Source organism: Andrena cerasifolii, chromosome 10, assembly GCF_050908995.1.
Source record: "Andrena cerasifolii isolate SP2316 chromosome 10, iyAndCera1_principal, whole genome shotgun sequence".
NCBI classification, from domain to species: domain Eukaryota; kingdom Metazoa; phylum Arthropoda; class Insecta; order Hymenoptera; family Andrenidae; genus Andrena; species Andrena cerasifolii.
In genome coordinates, this window is record NC_135127.1 from 6,129,322 (window position 1) to 6,153,358 (window position 24,037).

Here is a 24,037-nt window from a genome sequence, read left to right on the forward strand (position 1 = left end):
GTTGCGTTGATTTCATTGCTACGAGAAACGTGTCGCGCCAGAGTATTCGTCATTCGATCTATTACAACTTAAAAATCACAGTGTATACTTGAAATCGTTCTGGCAACGCCAAGGATGATTCAGATGTACTATTAACCGCCACCGTTATTGCCGACCCTGTACGTCGTAATGCAAAGATCATAGTTGGAGTTACGGCGAGTAGGAGGAAAATATTGCTATGATCTTCGCATTAAAAAGGAGGGTGCCCTAAATTAAGGATGAGGAGGAAGAAGAAGGTGAAATAAAACAGGGGTAATGCGTGACTGAGACGCAAATCCGTGAAGAAGAAGAAGAAGAAGAAGAGGTGCACGGATCAGATCTTTGGCTTGAGGCTTTGGGCTGGGGCCGGTGGAGGTGGCGGTTTTTTATTGTAAAAAGGAGCAGGTGTCTTGGCGTGCGGTTGCCCATCGGGCAACAAGGGTTCACCCGTGCCAGGCGTGACACCGGAGCTACAGCTAGGGTTCTCGTTCAACTGCTCGAACCTCACTTCGGTTTTAAGCGTCAGCGCCTTGATATTCTTCGAGGGCTTTTTCTGCAACTGCTGAATGCGCTCCGATATTTTCGTGCCTAACTCCAACCTAAGAGAATTCTTTCTCGGCCGCGACTCGACTGACGGTGACACGGCGGACCGATCGGATTCGGATTGCTCGGTAGTCCGATTATTATCGACGGTCTGATTCGCGCTGGCTAGCAACATCGACTTCCTATACTCGATGCTGTTGCTGCAGTTAATAGCGTCTGGGTTAGTGGTCGATATCAAGTCGGTTTTAGTGATCTGAAGTTTCTTTTTCGCCGGCATATTGTCGCTGATCGTGAATATGTTGCTGGTGTCGCGGGTGCTCTCCTGCCGCGGCGAGAAGAAGATCACCACCCTCTCGTAAAAGTTCTTGCCGATCGTGTGGCCACGCGGGTTCGCGCCGCGAGCACTGCGCGACGTAAAAGCATGCGGTTTACGTTTCTCTTTAACGCGATCGAAGCTAGATACGTACGTTGACAACATGCCCTTCTTCCAATGCTGGCCGGGGTTTCTCACGTACCAGACGCCGAACGAGGACAGGGCCACCATCGGCACGATGCCCAGGAAGATAATGTAGAGGGCCATTACGAAGTCGTTTCGCGCTGTAACAGGCACAACGATACGTTGCGGATTAGCGGGGCTGGGGCCCTCGATGCCACCGTGAGACAGCCGATTAAATGCAACGAAATCAATTCACCATTCGGATCCTCCGCTGGCCCGCTGTCCTCCGAGCCGCCCACGCCAGGCTGAGTGCAGTCCGGTGGCCGGAAGCCGCGACTGCAGTGACAGTGGCCGAGGCTGTTGCACACGCCGTTGCCCCCGCAATTATTGGGACACGCTTTCCCTCCGGACACGGACGCGCGCAAATCGGCTACCGGCATGCACTTCTGATTCACGCACATCTGCATCGGTGAAACTCGCGGTGAAATACACTCCAGACGGGCAAGAACCACGCGAGTCGCTGCAATCTACTGTACCATCTGTTTTATTCTCGCTTACCTTCCCGGGCGCGCACTTCGCGCCGTCCGGCGCCAGGCCTGGGTCCACCTGGTTCAGTCCCAGATCCACGATGGCCGATCGGCAGGGTATTATCTTTCCCCCGTTGTTGATGAACGAGTGACTCAGGATAGCCACGGACTCCATGCCGAACTCCAGCCTCTCGTTCAGGTGCTTGCAGTGAAGCATTCCGCAGAGGAGGTTTCTAAAACCCACGAACGATTGAGACCCTTCAGACCTCCATTCATTCTTATTTCGAGCTGCTCTAGCGTCGGTGTCCCTAACGCTACAAGAGAGAGAATCTTATCGTCTTACTCGTCGGTGCACCTGACGTAGCTGGACTCCAAGCGATTGTAGCCGCAGTTGCCGTGCTTTGTCCCTTTATTATTCATGTCGTAGCACTGGGCGTCGGAGGATGTGCCGGTTGGCCCCCACAGCAGCTTGCACTGGTCGTTGTGGGTTCTGCAGGAGCCCTGATAGCAGAACGCCTTTCCCATGCTGCACGACTCCCCGTCCATCTTGAACACGTCCACGGGGCAGTACTCGCTCTGGCCCGTGCAGTACTCCGGCAGGTCGCACTCGTGCTCGGCGCTCCTGCACTCCGTGCCGGCGGTCTTCGGCCTGCAGGTCTTCAGGTCGCAGCACTCGCCGGTGGCGCAGCTGGCGTTGCTGTGCAGCATGCACGTGGTGACGTTGCAGCACGGGTTGTCGCAATTCTCCTTTAACCCGCAGTCGCACTGCTCGCCGGGCTCGACGAACCCGTTGCCGCAGATCGGGCTGTCGAACAGCTTCTGCGGCTTGTTCCTCAGGCAGTAGTCCATCCCGTGCTCGAAGGCCAGAGCCAGATGCTCCAGGGAGCAGGTCGACCAGTGGGTCGGTCCCGACGAGCCGCTCGACGATGCCATGATGCATCTGTAATCAGACGCAATCGAGCGTGTTTAGGGCACGATAGAAGGCTGCTGCTCTAGCGGAATGACGGTAATCACGACGATGCCCTCCCGCGTGCACAGATTGATGGGTCTGTTTCGCAGAGGACCGTGGGATCAGATGTGACACGGGTCGAGAACCGCCGAGCGATCAAGGCTCCTATATAGGACTCGCCGACATCCGCTCCTGCAAGATCGATGTCGAGTAACCCGACGGGCGGAGGAGGAAGAGCTGATGCACGGCGAATGAATTTAGAATGCGAGCGATAAGCTTGCAGAATCGCGGTCCAAGCGGTCCTGTTCACGGCAGCGTGTTTATATAAAACTATTAAGATTCTGCTTCCGCGCAAATCCCGCGTTACAGCGCCGCTGTGCCCGGGGAGTATTCAACGTGCAGAATTCGGATGGAGAATTTAGAATACTACAGGGTATATCTCCGGGGCGGAAGATCGGTGCGAGGAAGGAAAAACTGGGAAGAAAGTTTAACCTACTTCTCCTCGGGACACTCGCAGTCAGCGGAATCGTGCTCCATGCCGAAATTGTGACCCATTTCGTGGGCGACGGTGGCTGCCACTAGCCCCACGACGGTCGAGTGGTCCATCGAGACACCCCCGGAGAACTCGTACGTGCATATTGGTCCCTTAAGCGCCTTCCCCACTACGCCGCCCTCGAAGGTGATTCGTCTGCAAGTTTGAAAAGTCTCTACCGTCTGTTCTCGCCGCTAGGAGCCGCGCGACAGGCAACATTTCCGTGGTTCCCGACTCACGTCAGCAGCTGGGCGTTGTCGTTCGGCATGTCGTGGACCAGCTTCTCCCTTCTGTACCGGAGGAAGTTGGAAAGAGTGGTGTCTCCGTTCGGCGACAGCGCTATTTCGTCCGTGTCGGACCAAACTTGCACGCCGACCAGCGCGATGAATATGTTCAGCGGCATGTACAGCTGCAACACGACGGATTTCTCTGCTGGCGTGTGCCTTTGGCTATACAGCTAGCTCTCTTCGATCGATCGAAGGAAACGTGTATACTAACTGCGTTGATTATGTTTGCGATCTCCTTGCAGTGGTGGTACACCTTGTCCAGGTTCTCGTCCAGGGCCATGTACTCCTTCTTGTCGATCACGAGCACCAGCTCTACGTAACGGGAATGCCTGTTGGCGTTGTAGGGTCCCCGGATCACCTCGGCTGCTCTCTTGTGCTGCAACAAGAGGGGCCCGTTCCTAATCGAACACGCATTTCCTATGGCCGTGAAACCTCAGGCTCGGTCTCACTGCGTCGAGCGCTACTTATCTATCGCGCAATGCGTCGCGAAAGGAGGAAGCGAAATTTACGCTTAGGAATAACGCTAGATCCCCGTGATCCTACAGAGGAGCGTAAAAGAAATGAATAGCATCGTACCCTCGCGGCCCTGTGGAGGATCCCGCGGTGCTCGTGGCCGAGGACATGGTGCGGTGTCCCCTCGTAACCTGCATCGGACAAAAAACCAACATCATCGTCGCGCTCGGCTTCTCGGTAAAGTTAAGGACAAAGAGACGAGGGAGCCGGCAGAATCTGGCTCCCACATTCGTTAAGACCGTTAAGGAGAGACCAGTCTCCGCGAGACGGGTCCTCCAGGCCAGGAAAGGAGCGCGCGCGCTGCAACGGGCAAGGGTAACAGCTCTAGAAACGAGCTTCTGCTTTCCTAGCTGGCTAGGAAGGGTCAGCTCCCAGGGACATTGGCTCGAATCGATGAAATGCAGGGTGGGTATCGTCAGGCTGCGCTTATCCTTACGAAAGGCTCTCGAGGGGAAGGCGTTTCGGGAGCAGGTATCGAAGACATTACCGCAGCTGTGATTGGCGACGAGATCGCTCTGCTTGTAGACATAATGGTCCGAGTCCAACGATTCCCTTTCCGGGTGAATGTGGTGAAGGTTCTCGCCGTCGAAGACGACACCTCGCAAGCCTCTGCAGGTAGACAGAGCCACCCAGGAGCCGGGGACGTCTCTGACACTGCCCTGGTAGTGGCAGAGCTCCTGTGAATTTTCCACAACAAACACCGTTAGTACATACTTCCCGAGCTTTGTGCTCGGGGCGCTAAGTTGGCCTCGTGCCTTCACGGCTGCTTTGTATTCAAACTGCCAACCCGCTCAAAAGCCCTGGCCAGCTGAGCTTCCGCCGATAATTCTCGACAGACTAACAGGGGCGACCTAAAGCACAGTAATCCTGAGATCGCGTAAATTCGGCCTCAAAGGAAATAACGCGACGCTTGCACGGAGGAGGGGGAAAGAAGCGAAGGCTCTTAACTCTGTCGCGGATGAAACTCGAGAATGAGTTTTCCCCGACTTATCTTGGATCCTCGGCTGTGTTCTGCGCCGCTCGCTCGCCTGACCGCTGCAAATATAGTTGGCCCAGATTCTGCTGGGCCAGGCGCTCGTCTCGCCTTCGTTTTGCTCCTTCCTTCGGCGGAGGAAGGATCCGAGCGACGCGAAAGATGATTTATCGGTCGATTATCGCACACCCGGGGACGCACCGTTTAATTCGACGAAAGGGGACGGAGTCCACTCGCCTGTTGGATCCAGCTCCACCTCAACGGAGGCGCAATTCTCGCCCGACGGAATTTCATTTGGAGAAAGCTCCTTTTATTGCCAGACGCGGCGCGGAGTGAGAGAGAGAGAGCAACCGTCGTCGCTCTGGTTTTCGACCGCTAAGCATCCGAGGACGCATTCTGACCAGCAACATTCGCAGAATTTCCCCTATTTAAACGAGCCGAAATTAGCTCGTCCGCTCGTCCCGCAATAGAGACAGACGCGTGTGCCGGGGAGGCGAGGGAATGACAACTGGACGCGCCAATTCATTTATTCAATTGCGCAAAATGTGGAAGCGACGACAAGCGGAGCGCAACGAACTCGACCGTCTCGGTCGATGAAACACCGCCCCGGCCGATGTTTTATGCGCGCCCGTTACCCGTGAATAACGCCGCTCGCAAAAATTTATATCAATGGAAGGTGTTCGGTCCGCTGGAAAAACCGCGCGCGCTAGTTCACCTCTCTCGACGGGCCCGCGATCCCGAGGAGAGGCCGTTACTCTTGCCGCGTGATTCACGACCGGTACGCGCCGCGATACTAATGCAACTCGCGGAAATATGAATTACTCCCGGGGAGCGCGGGCCACCGGCGAAAAACCGAGGGAACAGTAGGTACTCGGCTGGCCTCGCGTCTTCTGGGGGAAGCTGCCACGTGAGATCAACACGTGTACCCACGCCGCGACGTTTTTACGAGCCTTCTAAAGTTTGGGGATCGCCTCGCGTTTCCACGTGCTGCTCGATTTTTAGAAACGGGGAGTGGTGCGAGTAAAGGCGAACACGCGTCCGCACGCTGCTCGTCAACGTTACTTAAGAGTGATCGATACTCTCGAAACGTCCACCGCCGGGTACTGTCTACAGCGTCTATACCCTACCGTCCTGGAAACGCACGCGATCGGACGCTGAGTCACCTGCTATCGATTCTCCTGGTCTTTACACCTCTGCACCTGGACAACGGTTTCGTTGGAAATCGGGCGCTCGAAGCAGGGTATCGATTGACTTTTTTTATATCGAATTTGGCTCAGGGCCCGATCTTCCGTAGCTCTGAGCAAAAGTGATTTTTGTCGTTCTTTATATTTAATAATTATTTTTAAATTTGGTCTCCGTGTGTGGCTAAATATAGACAAGAGTTGGAGAGGGTCCAGCATAATTTCTTGCGTTTCTTGGCGTTCGAGATGGGCCAGCCCCTTCGGCGACATGATCATGACTATGGTCCTATTATGCGGAGGCTGGGTATCCACACGTTGGAGTGCAGGAGGACGGTTAATGATTTGACTTTTTTATTTAAGAGCATTAATGGATGGATGCAGCCCACCTGTTATCGGTCCTGATAGCTCCGGAACGGGCTATCAGGCAAACTTTGCTATTTAGACCTGTAGACTACGTCTCCAGATTTTGCATCACTGATCCCATTAACAGGATCTGTAATCTCACTAATTTGTACTGCAAAGATGTTGATTTTGTTTACGAATCTCCTTCTACTTTTAAGACAAGCGTTTGTAGAGTGGAGTTATCCATGATAGGTCTTGTTAGCCGTATATTCTTTTTAATTATTCACGTTTATTGTACTCCGTTGTGTTTTTAGAAGTAACGCGTGTCTTAACGATGATCGATTTATTCTTATTTCGTTACCAAATGGGTTTTACCCGTACAAGTGAAATAAACAAATAAAAGCTAGTTTTGATAGTGAGTGAATTTTTTTGCGAGCATTTGTTGAATAACGAAAGCCTTTTTTAAAGATCGTTAACATAGACGCACCTTCCCCTACTTAGTGTAATAATTTATAGTTTGATGCTAAATTCAAAGATGTATTGCCTACTTTTTATCGCTTATAAAAAAAGTTTTACCGTTTCATCGGTTTTTATTGATTTTAATTTCCCCTTTCAACGAATTTTGCCCCCCTTTGGTCGAGGTGTGACGAAGAGTACTCACATCTTTGGAGGAGGTGTGCTCCCGGTATCCACCGCGGTGCTGATGACGCTGCTGATAGCCAACGGGGATCAGATCGGCGTTCAGCCTGAGGTCCAGGACACGCTCCACCCCGTCGAGCTCGAAGCCCACCGTCAGCACGTCCGCGTGCTCGATGTCCTGAAAGCAGAGAGCCCCGCGTCAAAGTTTTTAGCAGTCGATCGACCGGAGGCGTTCCGTTCGCGGTGGTCGAGCAGGAAAATTGCCCCGGAAGTTGCAGGCTTTCCTATCGCGTAACCGCGCGATAAAGCCGCCGCGAATCGGCGCTCGAATGCATTATAATCGTTCCGAGGCTCGACATTATGCACCTGTTGCGCGGCCGCGCGTCGCGGAGAGGATCCAGATAAAGGAACGCGCTGCTGCGATAGCGTGGAAATCGATTTCACCCGGCGAGCCGGCCAATTAGCCGGTTTACGTGGCCAGAAAATACTTTCCCCCCCGCTCTGTTAACGGTCGGCTAGTAAAAAGCCATTATTCGCGGAGGCCTGCTCTCTCGCTTTCTAACGATTTCGCGGGGAGCCACGCTCGTTGTTCTCGAACCGCTACGAAATTAATCGAACTTAATCACGAGCGAAGAGAGAGAGGGAGAGAAAAAAGAGGCAAGGCTCCGGCGGGTATTGCAGGCGCGCGCTAGTTTCATCCGCGCCCAACCCCCATTCGCGGCCCGGTGGCCAAGCCGAAAAGCCGACCGTTTAAAAATTAAAATTCCCTCCGCGGCCCCGAGCCACTCTCTCCATGTCGAGCTTTTTTTCCACCAGCGGTACGCGTGCCGGCCGCCCAAATGAATTTGCGAATCTCGTTCGCGCCCTCCATCCGTCCCTCAATCCGCCCCATGTTTAATTCATAGGGGGTGCGTCCTGGCCCGCGTCTACCCCCAGCAGGAAGCAGCAGCAGCAGCTTCGGCGTGCGCACCGCTTTCCATACGGCACACGCTTTTGGTGAACGACGAGTTGGCGAAAGGCAGATAAGGGTTATCTCCGAGTCAGAGACTTTTGCAACGATTCCCTGCAATCTGTATCCAGGGTGCAGTTGCGATTAGCCGCGATAAGCAGGCCGGGACGGGCGTCGTTGGTTTCGAGAGCACGTAAGATTAATCGGGATACGTGCCTCGTCGATCGCAGCACTCTATCAAACGGGACCCGAATCCCCGTGAAAAAGTCCCCGTGTGTCTCGTCCCGGGTCGCACAGGTTTCAGATATTCCGGGCACGCGGCGAGGATGCAGCCGGGATCGACGATAGATGGATCCGCGGAATTCCCTCGGCGCGGATTCTATCATCGTCGCCCGATAGTTAGCAATCCATACCTGGCCGGCAGCCAATCCGGGGAAACGTTTCTCGATATTCCGTAACCCGGGCTTATCCCGATCCGATACCGAGAAACAGACCCACGGGAGGCGTCCGGGTTCCTCCACGGCGCCGCGCCTCCGACGATCGTCCAGCTAACGAGGTAGGTAACAGAGGAAGCCTTGTAGTGGTTCAATCCACCGCTCTTTCGCCGCCTTCCACCGTTTCGAATGGAATCGCTCGATGCCCCGATACTAGCAGATCTCCCCGTTTATTGATCGCCCGCTTCGTTTCAGGTGTCGGACGAGCGCGCGGCACGAGCTTCCCCTCGAAATTCGGTTAGCAGGATCACCCGCGATACAGCGCGCGGGAGAAAAAGTTTCGCCCCTCGCTGCAGGGTGGCTCGAGGCCGTGAAAGCAGCGGATCTTGCCGGGAACTACCATGAAAGTCATCCTCGCGTCCCGCCCGCAAAACCATTGTCGCGACGCTCCCGGGAAATGCGGTCCCCGACGACTCTATCCTTGATTGCGTTCTCGTCTCTCGCGAGAAACCAGCCGAGCGGTCTCTCCCGCGTGGTGAGAGCTCGTTTTCACCAAGTATTCCCGCTACTTCCCGCCGCCGTACTTCCAAAAGAGCCCCGTTTTCACGGATACTTCCGCGGTTGTCCTCAATTAACCCCGGGACTCGCACCGGGCGAGCTACTTCCGCGATTCTGCTAGGGGAAGGTGGGGTGAAACGGAACGCTTAACTTTGGACGGTGATAACTTAAAATCGGGACGAGAAAAAGACGCGAGACTTCGACAGGAGTCTTCAGTGGACCTTAGGCTATAAGAAAATCGAAGTCGTTGTTAAGAAAAATCTTTGGCAACGACGGAAAATTAAATTTACCGGAGGTAGCGAAATCTTCGTCTCGCTCAAATGTGGGGCAAGACGGAGCACCCGCTCGAAGACCGTGTAAACGTACAAAATCTCTATTTTTATGATTTAAAATGTATTCATTTATGTTAAAATCTGTGAATATATGTTTTAGGTATAACTACTGCAAATAAAATATAACAAAAATATATATTATACATATAAGAGAAAATATTTTGTTAGATAACATGTAAATTACGGAAAATAATCAAATATAAATATAATATCGTAAAAGAAGGATAGATTAATACGATTTGTTTCTTATTTTATGAACAAAAATCACACACAAATGTATCATCTTCCTTTTCAACACTGGTGCAGGCCTTGTGCACCAAAACGTTTAATATTTACACTTCAGCGCGAGGTAAAGAACTTTTTATATACGTGAAAATGTAGCGTAAGGACTATAGAATCCAACGATGTACTTGCCGTTATTAATTTTCCAAATCCAAGTACCGAAAAGTGGTCGAAAGTCCAACGCAATATTGAAACTTCGATACCGGAAATTTTTCCAACTCTCTTAATGGAAAAATAACGCGTGCAGGGGATGCTACGAGGACCCTTTGGTTCCATGTCACGCGATACCAACTCATTGGCAGCTCTTATCTAACAGAAACATTGGTGTTCCGTTTTACCCACCCGTTCCGTTTTACCCCACTTTCCCCTACCTACCCTCCTGTTGAGATTCCAAAGCGACGCAGATGATTTTTCACGACGATCTTTAAATGCAAATCCAAGGGGAGGTTTAGCGAGCGGGAGGGGTTGCACGAGAAGGCTAGCGGCTATTAAATCGTATGGAACAGCCAGCGGTGGACGAGAGCGTGAACCGCAGGCGCCAGCACCTGGCCGTTTAAACGCGCTAATGACCCGTGGAAGCTCCGCGATTTTAATTGCGCCGCGGTTCGTTCGTCCGATTGCCGTGGGTCGCGGAGGACCCACTCGGCCGATATGCCGTTTGATTGATCGCCGAGCGGACGATGTTTATCCGTCCCGCTCGATATCAAACACAGCCAGGGAACGCGCTCGATATTATTTGATCACCCTTATCATATTTTCTCCGCCCGTGATCCGCTGCTCGCGCTGTTTATTCCCAGCCAGGCCCGATCGATGATTCATCCTGCAGTCGCGGGCGCAAATTTACTTTCCGCATACTTTTCGTCCTCGCATCTCCTCGACGCGTCCCGGCTAGCCGCGCGCGACGAATACCGCAACGGCGCGCATGTATACCGATGCAATCGGGGAATTTATCGCGTTAATTTCGGAGTAAACACCTGTCCGCGAGCGCGCGCGATTACCGTCCGGCAATCTATCTGCGGTCGGCCGGGTCGGTTTAACGCGGCCCGGGGGGAAAGAGACAGAGCGCGGATGAACGTTAACGAAAATAACTGGATGAACGCGCGCCGCGGTTTCTAATCGCAGCGGCGATAAGCCACGCGAAAGGCGCGTTAATTATTCGAAGGGACGCGGGAGAGGAGAGATGTTCTTGGAAATTGACGCGGTTAACGAGCGAGCGAGCGGAGCGCACAATGTACGGGCGACGGTACGCGCAGAAGGGGCTCTTTGTGGGCGCAGCGCGCAGGATGAAAGGCATCTTTTAATCTCGTCTCGGCGACTAGGTCGAGGCTAGAAGCGGAGGGACGAGGAACAAGGAGCCCGTTTCCGCATCCTAGAGGCCCGACACACGACGCCCACCCCCTTCTTCCTCTTCGAGCGATTAACGTAATCAGCGGGGAAACTTCCATTACGCCTGGTTTTTTTTTTACCGCGGCCTTTGATGTTCCGCGGATCCGTTTATGCTCGGCGACAAAGCGCCGTGAAATTAGATGAAAAGGTACCGTAAAACACGCCGCTTCCCTTCGAACGGCGAGCCCCCGATAAAGGACCTTACAGTGGAAAGCTCGGAGCAAGAATCCCGGCGAATTTCCAAGGGACTCGCGCAGGATGCGCCGGCACGGAGACAAAGGACCATCCGCGTATAATTTCGTCGTAATATCTGCAGGAAGCGGACGCTCTCGGCCAGAGGGATGATAGAGGAAAGTTATTTCGAAGTCAGCTTTGACCGTTTATCGTTTGCCCGTCCCTGGACGTGCTTGACGGCCGCGTCGATTTTCCCGGGACCCGAGAGCTCGGCTCGTACGTTTTAAGGGGAAACCGTTACATCCAGGATGTGTACGCCGCGATAGAGGAACCACTCCATTTCCCTTTGTGGCCGGAAGCTCGTGAGCTGGATAAAAGGAACTCGCTGCAATCTCTTTAGCCCCGGCTTTACTCTCCTTTCCCTGCCCCTTTCCCCCCAGAGCGCGTTACACCGCCGAAAGGACCTCCTATCGTCGAGTGGCTCGAAGCCGGTGCACGATAAACAGGCAAACAGCGTCGAGGGTTTATTGGGGAGCGCGCCTTTCCCCCGGATTTATCGGTTGGAAATGCGGTTTATTTCGCTGCGAGGCCCTCCCCCGCCTCCGGCCCAGCTAGCTCTGTTTTCCCTAGGAAACCTCGGAGACTGGCGAGCGTACTTAACGCTCGCAGTACTTAAGAATCGCTTTTCAAAGGCGCGGTGCGTGGAGGAGGCGCGTTAACGAGTCGTGGGCCTCGAGTTCTGGAGCAACCTCGCGATAGATAATCGGAGGCGTTCGCTCATTTCTGCCAGGAATGCTTCTGAAACGAGATAGAATTTCTGGGGTTGCGCGCGATAAGTCGCCGTCGTGAACTTACGCCTACGTAAGCGCGGACGATAAAGTGTTAATTGTGCCGCACGTCGGGCTCCGTGCACGACGGAGGCGCTGTGCCTCCGGCGGGCTCACTAAGTGGAGTAAAAGTGGCCTCCTCCTCTAGAGTATTCCTCTTTACGCCGTACTACATAGCCAACAGACTGTTAAGAGTTAATCTTGCGTGGAGTAATCGTCCTTTCCAAAACCCGATCCACTGTTTTCGCTCGGCGAGACGTACGCGCGCAAGTCGGAGGAAAATCGACCGGGAGCAGGGAATCGGTCGCTCTATCCGACCAGCGTTCAGGATATAAGTCCAGATACCGTTCGCAGTTGCGCGCCAGGGCGGGAATTTCGCGAAAACAATCGGCTGCGAGTTGGGGCGCAACGGCGATGCGCCGAGCGCGACAGGAAATTAGATTCGTCGCCGTGGACAGACAGGCTGATAGGCGCTCATTCTTCCCCGTGATAACCAGAAACGGGGTCAATTGCCTTGCTCACTGGACGCCGCGAGATCGCCAGTGTTTAGGATCGGGAGCATTAGGCAACGGAACGAAACGAATTCTCTATCTCCGTGGCTATCTCCTCGTTAGACCCGCCTCGGGACTTCTAGATGCTTCTTTCCAAAGCCGATGGAAGCGTCACGCTCGCAGCTACGATCGACTTTCCCGGCCTTCGCTTGGAAAGCGTTTCGAAGCGCGGAGCTGGCGGCGTGCTCGAGCATCGCGCTATGTTAATGTTTCCGAAATAGTCCGGTGAAATTGGGATCTGTCTTCGGATTAATCCCAGCAAGCTGAATTTTGCTGTGGGCCTTTATTTGGTCGTTTTAAACAATATGTCAAAAGTTGAAAAGAAACAACAGTTTTTCGCGAATATCTCGTTATATAGCAGTTTTGCGACAAAAGTAGTTATTATAGAATTTGTAGCTTAGGAAATTCTCTACAAAAAAGGTGCTATGGGTTTTTCTCGTAGGAGTAATGAGAACGTCAGCATCGCCTTGAGCGTGTTTCACGTCGATGTTGGCAGCTTCCAATTTTTGAGACAGCATAGCAATAACCTACTCTTGTTCTTTCACCCATTGACGCTGACGTTCTCATTACTCCTACGAAAAAAACTCATAGGACCTTTTTTGTAGAGAATTTCCCAAGCTATAAATTGTGTAATAACTATTTTTGTCGCAAAACTGCTAGATAACTAGATATTCGCGAAAACAATCGTTTATTCTTCAACCCTCTGTAAAAATTTTAGCAGCAGTCAGATCAATGCAGACTTTTTCACATACTGTTTAAAACGACCAAATAAAGGCCCATACCAAAATTTAGCTTGCTAGGATTTATTCCGTGGACTGGGCAGATTTCCGTCTAATTCCGCTGGACCAAAAAGCCTGCAAACAGCAGCGTACCACGAAACACGCGAGCGTTTCACAGCTTCCCGCTGAAACATCGGTCGAACTTTGCTCTTCGGTTCGGTAGGTAGTCTGTTTCCTCTATGGCTGCTAACGCGGTATTATCACGGCCCGCGCGAAACGCTAAATCGCTGCAGCTGAGAGAGCGAGCGCGGTTGCGAACACGGTGGGCAGAACTTTTGCGAACCTCCGTTGTACAATTCGAAACGCATGTATCCCGGCGTGTGGCACTCGGATCCAACAACGATCCGCCTTGTGATATCGGCTGGAGCTAGCAAGGCTGTCGCTGCCACTCGTTCCTTTTATTTTAAACGAATCCCGCTCTCGAGAGGATCCAGCAGACGTTCAGAAATAGCCCCCCCCGGTACGAAAGGCTACTGCGGAACATCTGTCTTGCCGTGGCAGACGCGCAGAGAGGGGTGATATCTCTGATGGAGTCTTCGATGGAGGCGTGATTACTCGCGAGACATATCCACGACGTTATCGATGAGATTTCCGTCGCGACCTCTCGACACCCCGCGACAGCTTGGCCGCAGTTAGCGCGACGATCCTGGGATTTCGTATTCACGGCGCGCAGCGGCATTTGCATTGAAATTGTTGCACCCGTCGACGATCCCGCGTCCCGCATTCTAAGTCCCGCGCTGCGTGCCCGATTCGCGCGTTTCGATCTAGCCAGATAGGAAGCGAGTCGCTGGAGAAAGGTGTCGGGAGATCGGGATCCCTGATGGAACATACATATGTAATCCCACAGCGCGCGCACGCCGCCACGTTACTATAATCTCGTTCCTATCTACAAAGTCATCGCGTGTCTACAGCTGATATCCGCTTCGGTTACTTACGTTCTCCTTGGTCGACGAGATCTGCCGCCTGGTCCTGCCGTGGTAGACCCGCGGTCTGACCAGCGCGTGCCTGCTGAAATCCGGGGACGGTCCTGCGAACACACGCAAGCGAGAATCGTTAGAGAAACACTGGTGCGCCCCTTTGTCTCCGCTTTAGCGGGTGTTTTAACGAGCGAGCGCAGTTTCAAGGGAAAAGGGCGAGGCCGGAGGGATGCTTTCGCCGGCTGGCAGCGGTCCCGCGCGGCGACTCGCGCTTTTGTCCCGAAATCTGCGCGCCGGGACCGCGTTTGCCCGCTAATTACATCGGGAGAAGTCCTTGACATCGAGACGAACAATGAGCGCGGCCCGACCGCCTCCAGCACTTGCCCAATTTTCCCGAGTGCTTCCGTTATTTTTTTTTTCGGACTATCGATCGGGAGAACGTTATTTTCATGCCTCTCTTCGATGGCACACACTCTCGACCCCTGTTGCAACTCCGAATCAGCTGGAAATTCAAAATAAACTTCTCTTTCGACGGAACCGCGAATCTTGTGTAAAGGAGCCGCTAAAAATACTTGGCCAAGTCATCGATTTAAGAGGAACCACTCGAGCCAGGCTGGGTTCGACCTTGATCGAGGCGCCATCGAAGCGCAGAAAGGCCGTAAAAATCTACGTGTCAGGCCGGGCAACGTTAGCCTCGACGACCGGAGGGCTTGGCTCGCGATTCGTCACTCCGTCGGGCACACGCCTCGAAGCGTGGGTCGCGCGAGCGTAGGAATTAAGTCAACTGTAATTATTTCCCAGGACTTCTGCTCGCTTCGCTCTGCGAGAGAGGAGCGGCGGGACCGAAGTCGAGAAACATAGTCGGGGATGCGATCCCGCCGCCCTCGCATCGTTTCAATCGAAAAGAAAAGTCTCTCGCCTGTTTCCTCCCACGACAAGAAGCTCGACCGATGCTTCTTGTCGCGAGCGAACCTCCCTTCGCCGGAATCACTGGAATTTATCAAGGAATTCAGGCAGCGCGGATTTCACCTCGCAACCGTTATTTGCATCTTCGGATGAGTCGGTCGTATTACCCAGCCAGCCAGTCGAAGAAACTCTGACGCTCTGCGAGCTCGCTCGCTCGCTCGTTCAACGGCGGATGTTTAGAAATCGCCGAAGCAGAAGCAGTCGGAAGCTCGCAGCGGAATCCAATTAAAACGCGAAGACTGGAGGATATCGCGACGCGATCGAGCTCGCGGGATCGATCCCGACGAGGTGACCCCGAGTCACTGGGGGCAACTGGGTCACCGTGGAATTTCGATCGGCCGTTTAAAGCGCGCCGATGGATCAGCGCGCGACGCCGCGAGCGGAACAGGCGTAAACGCGAGCACATGTGCGCTGTTTATGGGAACGAGATTGACGTCAAAGGGGCGGCGATGAGGAAAAAACGCCATTCGCAAAAAGCCCCGGCCAAATGTACGCGCGAGGAGCGCGTCGATGGGCCCCGAAACGCGAATCTTGTATCCCGTGACGCAAACGAGCATCCCCCGCGCCACCCCCTTTTTTCAATTTATGCTCTCGTTCGCGGCCGTTTAATTCTAGCCCCGAAAAAAGGCGGCGGAGGGATCCCTGCTCGCCGGGCGAATTTTCCGGGAACGCAAGATAGGTACACACCGTGGATATTTGTGTGGCTGAATGCGGGCAGATAAACACTTTCGCATCGGTGGTGATTACGTGAACGATGCGCGCACGTAGAGGTGGTTTGCTCGCGTGGCCTCGAGCGAGGTGCGGCCGTTCGAGGACGAGTGTTTTTGAACAACGCGCGGCAAATGTGGCGATTACTTTGATGCTCCCCGCGGGGGGTAATTGAATTCAAATAGTGGAGACTGTCGCGTAATGGGCGCAGGAAGTCATCGTGTCTCTAATCTTCGTCGGGCAGCGTGAACGGATATTAGCCTCGTTTCGTTTGGATTGGGGCTGTAACGAATATTCGAATAATTTAAGTAGGTACTCGAATACCAGAGAATTTGAATATTCAAATAATTTAAGTATTCGAATACCAGAGAATTCGAATATTCAAATAATCAGGAGCAGGGGAAAGGTGGGATAGTTGATCAGCGGGGATACATGATAACATCGGTGTTTTAATTAATATATTGGCAATTTGTGCCTGCTGTCACGCTATCGTGGTAATGTTTGCATTGTCGCAATACTTTACGGTGCAGTTTTCATTTGGGAGCATAGAACAATGTTGTTAGAAGCTTCGATCTTATTTGCAGCGAAAGAGTAAATATTTTCAGTCTGCTTGTTCTTCCTCCTTTTCAAATAAATGTTGCATTTTCAACGATTTGAAATACATTAAGTGAAACCAGCAATTTCTGGTCTATTAATGATATTTATTGATTCAGCTAAATATTTAAGGTAAGTTTCATTTTTGATCTTTTTCGAGTCGAGTTCATTGAGGGATACTTGATCAGTGTGCGAGGTGAGATACTTCAACAGCTGAAAATACCCTCAAAAGAACCACAGAACGGCTAATAAAACAGAAAAATACGGCAAAGAAAGTGAGAAGGGAAATCTTTTCTTCGTTATTATCTTAATCGGATGATAACTATCTAAGCGAAATGTCTTTTAAGAATGCATTTATGTTGTTTTATGTCATAGAGTTTAATTCTTCGGTTTTCTTTTTCAAGTAATTCTTTTAAGTTAGTTATGGTTTACTTTCTTTTTACGATATTCCTTTTATTTCGTGTTATTGACGAAGATAATAAATATTTTGTTAGAAAGTTAATGTGTTATTTACTCTTAAAATTCACTGATCAATTCTCCCCCTCAGTGGGGGATACTTGTGCATAACGTCACTGCCAGAAAATGTTGAAATTCAGTCATTAAAATTAGTTTTCAGCTCTCAAATTTGTACAAGTATACTCCTAATACTCTAAGAATCGCAACTTACATAATTAAATGCAAACACAGCAAACCATTATTATCATTTTAATAAATAAAAAAGCAAAACTGTGATCAACTACCCCACCTTTCCCCTACTGTTTAAAAAACAAACAATCGTAAAGGCCAATATGTAAAGAATTTCGCGATAAAGTGCGAAAAGACATTTCGTGCTCGGATTCCTATTCGGTACTTACAATCAGAAATTCGAATATTCGAATGCTCCTAATTATTCGAAGGAATTATTCGAATAATCACAGCTCTGGTCTGGATGGTACCGGCTCGCTGATACGCCGAGCGGAATACGCTTTACATTCTACGCAGGGTTCTCCTTCTAAAAAGCTGGCGGGACAGCGAATTTCGCCGAAAGCGCGTTTAATACCTCGCGGCTGTACGGATTCTATGATAATTGGGTCGGCGTGACGCGAGCGCAGGCCATAATTACTTCCCGATTCTCTAACGGATTTAAAGCTAACCGGACCGGCCGGCCGTTGCAGGGCGCGCGATTTGTCGTTAATTTCCTGTTGCCGTTCCGAGAGGAAATCGAAGCTGGTCGGGGATCGCCGCTCGAATTGTACGTACCAACGCCGACTAGCCGCTAATCGCGCCCGAATGAATCATCCCGGTGGTGCTGGCTCGCTGGTCGAACACGGAGGCCGAAGTGGGCCCTGCGGAGGTTCGCGCCAGATAGGCCGGGTTCGTTCCAATTGAAGCAGATTCGAGCGAGTCGGAGTAACTCGGATGTGATATTCAGCAGTTGACATGGAGCGTGGACGCGGCGCTAGGCGCGCAGGGAATGCCTGCTTCCTGCGTCGAAATTCGGATTAACGACAGAGGTGGTCTAGCGGATTACTGCCGAGGCTGATACGAGAAAGTGGGAGTCGCTGGCGCGATGTACAGTCTCGCGCTCTTCTAAGCGAAAAATTTATCCGGCCCCATAAACAGACGGGCGATAAACGGCGAGCAGGAGCAGTTAAGCGGGGGTGGTCGTCGAAATTGCTCCGCCGTAAAAGCGAAGCTCCAGAAGGCAGATCTCGGCGACCGTAAAGATGGGATTGCGAGGTTGAACGGCGACTGAGAAAAGTGTCGAGGCGTCCGGCAATCTGTTTGAGAGACGCTGGCGACGTTAACGACGCTCGTCAGCGCGGCAGAGCCGAGGGAGTGGCTGCGAGGACGAGGGAATTAGCGACGGTCAATTAGGTCGTCGTTAATTCGGCGTACGGCGCGTATAATACGCGCGAGAGAGAGAGAGAGAGAGCGCGAACCACCGTCCAGGCATGTGCGAAGGCGGATCTGCATTTCGTGTTCCCATGCCGCGTATCCCGATTTCACATGTGTCCCGCGGCAACGACCGATGGCGAGGCGTGGAAACCCTGCGGCAGCCGGCCTGAGAAGATTCGGCCGGGATTTGGCAACCGGCTCGATCCAACGCAATTACGGATTCCATTGGGCGCGGATTAACTGGCGATCGATAAATCCCACCGGGCACCAGAGAGCAACCCGCGCTCGATCATCGACGCGGCGATCCCTGAGCGCGCGGCCAGCCCAGCAGGAGCAACCTGGTCTCGAGCCGGGACCGAGTTCAGCTTCAAGTTCCACCGTCAAATCCTCCGGCTTACGCTCTCATCCGTGGCGGCTGCAGGATATCGCTTCGATCCTCGGATCCGTCTAGAGTCGAGATCCTGGAGAACTCTGCCGGGCATCGATACGTCGAGATCGCACTCGTCGGAGGAAAAGTTTCTCGGGGCTCGAGCAGGAGCATTACACCCGACTGGGATCCACGGGCTAGACGCTTTCGGATTAATTGCGACGTGAATGAACGAAGTCTCTCTCTCGGGCCTGGTGAATGGACCAATCAGGGCTCCATTTCTGCACTGCTTCGCCGATCCCCGTCTACGCTCGTTAGTCAATTAAACTTCGTAATTATAGCCGAGCTGGGAGACTTCGAGGCTTGGAGGATCGCCGGGACGTGGAGAGGCGTCCGACGCGTGACTCACGACGGACGTTGCGATCTGCTCGATAATTTATATACCTAGCCAGACGCCGAACTCTTCCGCGTTGACAGTGCGTACTCTGCCCCCTGTGCAAACTTATTGCGACGTCCCTAGGCAAGCGTTAACCAGGCGGAGACAGTAGCAGAGTTGGTCTGTCGAGCCACAGCAGCCGAGGGGCGAATAACACCGTAGCTTCTGGACACTAGGATACCAAGGTGCTTAGGATTCAGTACCTAGGCTAGGTTACTTTCCTTCCCTTCGCCTGACCGCAAGAAGTCTTTCAGGGATTCCCTGGAGCCGCAATACTGTCGGTGCAAAGAGCAGCGGAGAGACCCCTCGCTGCTTCGTTGCCCCTCGACTTGAACTCGCTCTCTTCATCGAGGACTCAACACCGTCGCGTGACGCGGTGGAAAGCGTTAATCGCCGTTTGGCTTCGCGCATCGAGTTTCACGATTTCCCACCGCGACGCTGCTGCGTTTTCTCAGGGACGATTCAGCCGCGTTTACTGGATGAATTCGCGCTCGAGTGTATCGCGCGAGTAATCGATTTACCACCGAGGCACCCCTCGCTCCCTCTGTCGACCTTCGCTGGCGTCCGCTTCGTCTTTCCCGCGGCTGGAATTACGTGCTCGTCCACTCGCGCTCAGAATTTTAACACCCCCTAGCCGCCGAAACTGCTGCGCGTGTTTAGACTCTCTTCCTCTCTCTCTCTCTCTTTTAATTCGCTGATCCCTTTGTTCCGGATACGGAAGGGGATTTGTCGGAACAGCAACGGAGTAATCCTCTTTGCGGGCTTTTTACCGTGTACTGGAAATCTCGCGAGCTAACGAGCGCCGTTTTTCTATCGCTTTTCCACCTCCGACACGATCCCACTGACACATCCGTGCTCCTCCACCACTACATCCTACGCGTGCTTTCTCCTATTCTTCTCTCCCGCATCGAGCGTCTAGGAAGTGCAACTTTTGTTCCGGAACCGAAGCTCCTCGCGCGAAAGCTCCTCGATTCCTCCTACGGCTGCCACCCCCGCGCGAGAGTCGACGTTACACGCTCCACCGGACGCGCTCGTTAAAATAGAGGATTTGAAAGCTCCGCGTCTGCTGCATTTGAATTCATCCCGGCTCGCGCAGCGACGGTCCTCCTCTCCCGTGTTTGTTCCTTCGTCTTTTAAATACACGAAGCTAAGAGAATCCTAGGACGATTACAATCTAGTACGATCCCCGAGATGCGCCTCCGTCAAATAATCCCTTCTCTCATCCCTGCCGACACACCTTCCGCCCTTCCCTCCGCGAAATTACAACCCCGGGCAACCAGCTCGGGAAAGGGTTTCAGCTCGAAGCTTGCCATCATCCGAAAGCCGCGCTAAGATTAATCGAAAGCCTTCTCGTCGGCGCGGGATTAACGCGCGGCTCTAATTCGGCCCAAGTAGCCGTTCCGACGAGTCTCCGAGGAATGCTTCTCGCCGCTGGGAGCTCGAGCAACCCCTCGCAGATGCAGTCGCCTGGAGAACTACTTTCATTGAAATTGGACTCACGGGTCGATCGAGGGTCGCGCGCGTTTCGAATTACCCCGCTCGATCGGCCAGGTGAGCCCCGAGGAGCGCTGGCTCCTCCCGAGGGAGCTCGCGCCGAGGAGACAACTCGGGCGAGCAAATTTCTGGCCGCTGGAGAAAAGAGGAGGGAAAACGGTCGGACGTCTGCGGCGCGTCCAATTAACCGGCGAGTTCAAGTTCGTCAACGCGCTGCGGGTTAATTGCCGCAAATAGGCGTCAAGTGGTGGTTTCGCGTCTTGGATTAACGTCGGCGGAGAAGCTCCCTCCTCTTTCGCTTCGCCGCTGCCTCCTCTGCCCCTTTCGATCTAGGTCCACCGCGTGAAGTATCCAACTTCCGCGTCTTCCTTTCAAGCCCGCAGAAACATCGCTTATCGAGCCTGCCCGCCAAGAGGATTGCCTGGAGCGCGTCGGTGGTAAGCTTCGCTCCCGTCGAGGCGCAAGGGAACGCGTCGATAATTATTATCAATAACCTTGTTTGCGCCGCCGGCGGCGCGTGGTACCCCGCCAGGCGATAAAGACGCGTTCGCAGCCGATTTTAATGGCCATCGTACACCATCGTGGTCTCCTGTTTGTGCAGCTTCGGTCTTGGCATCTCGTTCTCCAGCACGAAAGTTACAGTTCGCGTCGAAATTCTGGCTGAAGCCCCGGATAAGGGAGACTGACTCTATTCCGCGTAATTGGAATAGGACTCCGGGAGAGACTTTATCTCTAGCGATGTCTGGTAATTCTGAGTTTTGCTTGATACTGCCGAGAGGTAGGATAAATCCGGACTTTGTTCTCGACGCAGATTCCTGGATATTATCCTCTTTCCGACGGAATCCCGGCGAAAATCGAGATAAATCTTTCCGTTGCCTCGGTGCCGCCCGCTGCAGCCGCCCGGGCTTCTCTTAAATTTCGACGGTTCTCGAGGCGGCTTCGCGAGCCCCCGCGAAAAGGAAAAGAGAATGTGCCAGGAGGAGGAGGAGGAGGGAGCTCGATGCAGGCGTATCGGGGGAGTCGAATACCGAAAGGAGCAGATATTTTGCTCCAAGCAGCGCGCGCTCTCCTGTTATTCAAGGCTCCACCACGGCCTCTGAAATATTTGTTTCCCTCTGATTGCACGCACAGCCTCCACTCCGGAGCCCCCGATACTCCCGCAGATTATTTTCGCTGCCTCCTTCCTCCGCCTCGAATTTCAAACATCTTCGCCGGAGATTCACGGATCGGATTCGATTCCCGATACCGTCCAGGCGAGCCGGGGAAATTCCGATTAAAATGTTGGATCGTGACAGGAGGCGCCGTGACGCGAATAAAACCGCGAGCACCGACGTTCAGCCAGACTTCCACCAGCCACGGGACGCTGGAATGGTGCGGGAGGACGAATAATCCGTTCGACTCGCGGACACTGAATGGAAACGGGCCCTTTCAGCGCTTCGGAATGGCCATAAAGCATCCCGAACCGGGTCGCACGCGAGCCGATCTTTCGGCAAATCGTCGGAGCCGACTCTCGCGGGCACTCGCGAGGATATTTCTGCCTCGCCGGGCGCGCGCGGTCCCTGCTTTTCGAATCCAGAAATAACGCCTCCTCCTGTGCTCTCTCTCCCCTTTCTTCTCCGCTTTAGCCTCTTATTTCCGCGCCGGCTTCTGGTTGCCGTTAATTCCCGCCGCGTCCGAGCGACGCGCGTCAACGGAAGTGGATCTCTTAATGAGACGAAAGAAATAATAAAAGAAGAAGCCGCGTTGGAGCTGGGAATAAAAGGATCACCCCGCTGGAACCAGGTCGCGTCGTTTCAACGGACCGCGCCGAATAAATTTCCAACGCGGATTGCGGACGGACGGTGGACGACGAATAATGGTCTCGATTAATTATTAATCAATACCGATAATTAATTCGCTCCACCTCGTTCCCGCGCGATACAGGCCAAATTGCCTCCGCGAGCTTTCAAAAACTCGGCTAATCCGCGCGCGCTCGTGATCGATAAAACCAACCACTCTTTCACAGGGGAAGATCTCGAGGCCGAAAATTCCAAAAATTCTGAAACTTTGCGAATACGTAGGGGATTTCCTACTGATTACAACGCAACGTTTGTTTGCTGCCAAAATTCACTCGTAGCGGGTGAAATTAACCCCCGAAAATTCGGTTATTTTCCGATTTTCTGTTGTAACTCGCGAAATGTAAAAGATGGAAAAAAAGTTTCCACACAAAAGTTGCTTCTTTTAATTAAATCTATCATTTGGCAAAAATATTATTTTACAGTTTCACGAGTTATAACAGAAAATCGGAAAATAGCCGGATTTTCAGGGGTCAATTACACCTTTAGAGTGAATTTCGGCAGCAAACAAAAATTCCGTTGTGATCAGGGGGAAATTCCCTACATGTTCACGAAGTTTCAGAATTTTTTGAATTTCCTGGTTCGGGATGTTCCCTTGTCAATCGCTCCATAGGTACGTATTCAAGCTCGAGCGAGTCGCGCGCCAGGAAAAGCGTGGGCGGTCATCTCTCCGTCATTATCTTCCTTCGACGTTATCTGCCTCGCCTTCGGATAGCGTATCTTATTGTTAGCTGGCACGTCCGTTTCTACGTAGAGGCCGGAGACACTTGCGTGCGCGCGCGGGCACCGCTCGGGTCCAAGTGGCCTAGAGACGTTATCCCCGCCGAAGAAGCAGGCGCACAGGTGGTTCGACGGTAACGAGTAACCCGCGGGGTGATTAGCCGAGACGGTAATTAGGTGTCGTTAAGTCGTCTAAGAGACGGATAGGCGACGCCGACATCGCTCGAGGATAGCAAAGTTTCGAGGATGCGGCTAGAAGCGGCCATTAGCGGCACAGAGGGCCGGGTGAACCCGACGCCTCCGCGCCGAATAATGGATTTTCGATAACGAGACGAGCACGGCACGCCTGCTTTCCCTCGTTTAATTATTTTCGATTCCGCCTGGCCCGATCGCATCGATCCGGCGTGTCTCGTTCCGGCGACCTGCGGGGTGATTTTAACGACCGGAGCACGCTGTTCGCGTGTCACGGCTCGACGAATCCGCGTCGGAAAAAACCATCATCTGGCTGGACAGCAACGACTCCATCGACAAGGAAAAACGATTCGCGTCGGACGAGCTGCGCGAGCCTCCCGCTTTATGACTTCGTGGCGTGAATCGGACGGGGTTGGTATTTAATTCTCCCTCTGTTTTGTTTCTGCCGCCCGGGAACCACCAACCGCGAGCGTTTTAAACAACGCTTACGCGGAGAGCCGTTCGATTAAACGATTCACGCGCGGCGCAGTACGTTTTAATAACGCTGAAACGCGCCGCGAGGGGTTTCTCGTCCGGGGAAAAATCCCCCGGTTCCCCCGTGGCAGCGGGATTATTTTAAAAACGGGTTGCGGAAGAGGTGGCGAGGCTTGCTTGGCGGTCTGAACCTCTCCGAGGGCCTCGTTCGCGAAAGCGCGTGGCTGGGAGGGGGCTGAGGATG

At 53.0% G+C, this 24,037-nt stretch overlaps 1 protein-coding gene across 1 annotated transcript in view; it reads right to left on the reverse strand.

The window, feature by feature from the left end:
* The window catches only part of Meltrin (disintegrin and metalloproteinase domain-containing protein meltrin), a 52,258-nt gene that overhangs the window by 5,883 nt on the left and 22,338 nt on the right, over positions 1-24,037 (reverse strand). Inside the window, exons 2-12 of the mRNA XM_076821773.1 lie at positions 14,148-14,239; positions 6,963-7,118; positions 4,293-4,482; positions 3,869-3,936; positions 3,504-3,668; positions 3,245-3,414; positions 2,970-3,161; positions 1,868-2,464; positions 1,556-1,757; positions 1,254-1,458; positions 1,029-1,158 (exon numbers count right to left, since the gene is read on the reverse strand). Of these exons, the coding sequence (XP_076677888.1) occupies positions 1,029-1,158; positions 1,254-1,458; positions 1,556-1,757; positions 1,868-2,464; positions 2,970-3,161; positions 3,245-3,414; positions 3,504-3,668; positions 3,869-3,936; positions 4,293-4,482; positions 6,963-7,118; positions 14,148-14,239 (2,167 nt within the window). The remainder of the gene's footprint in view (positions 1-1,028; positions 1,159-1,253; positions 1,459-1,555; positions 1,758-1,867; positions 2,465-2,969; positions 3,162-3,244; positions 3,415-3,503; positions 3,669-3,868; positions 3,937-4,292; positions 4,483-6,962; positions 7,119-14,147; positions 14,240-24,037) is intronic.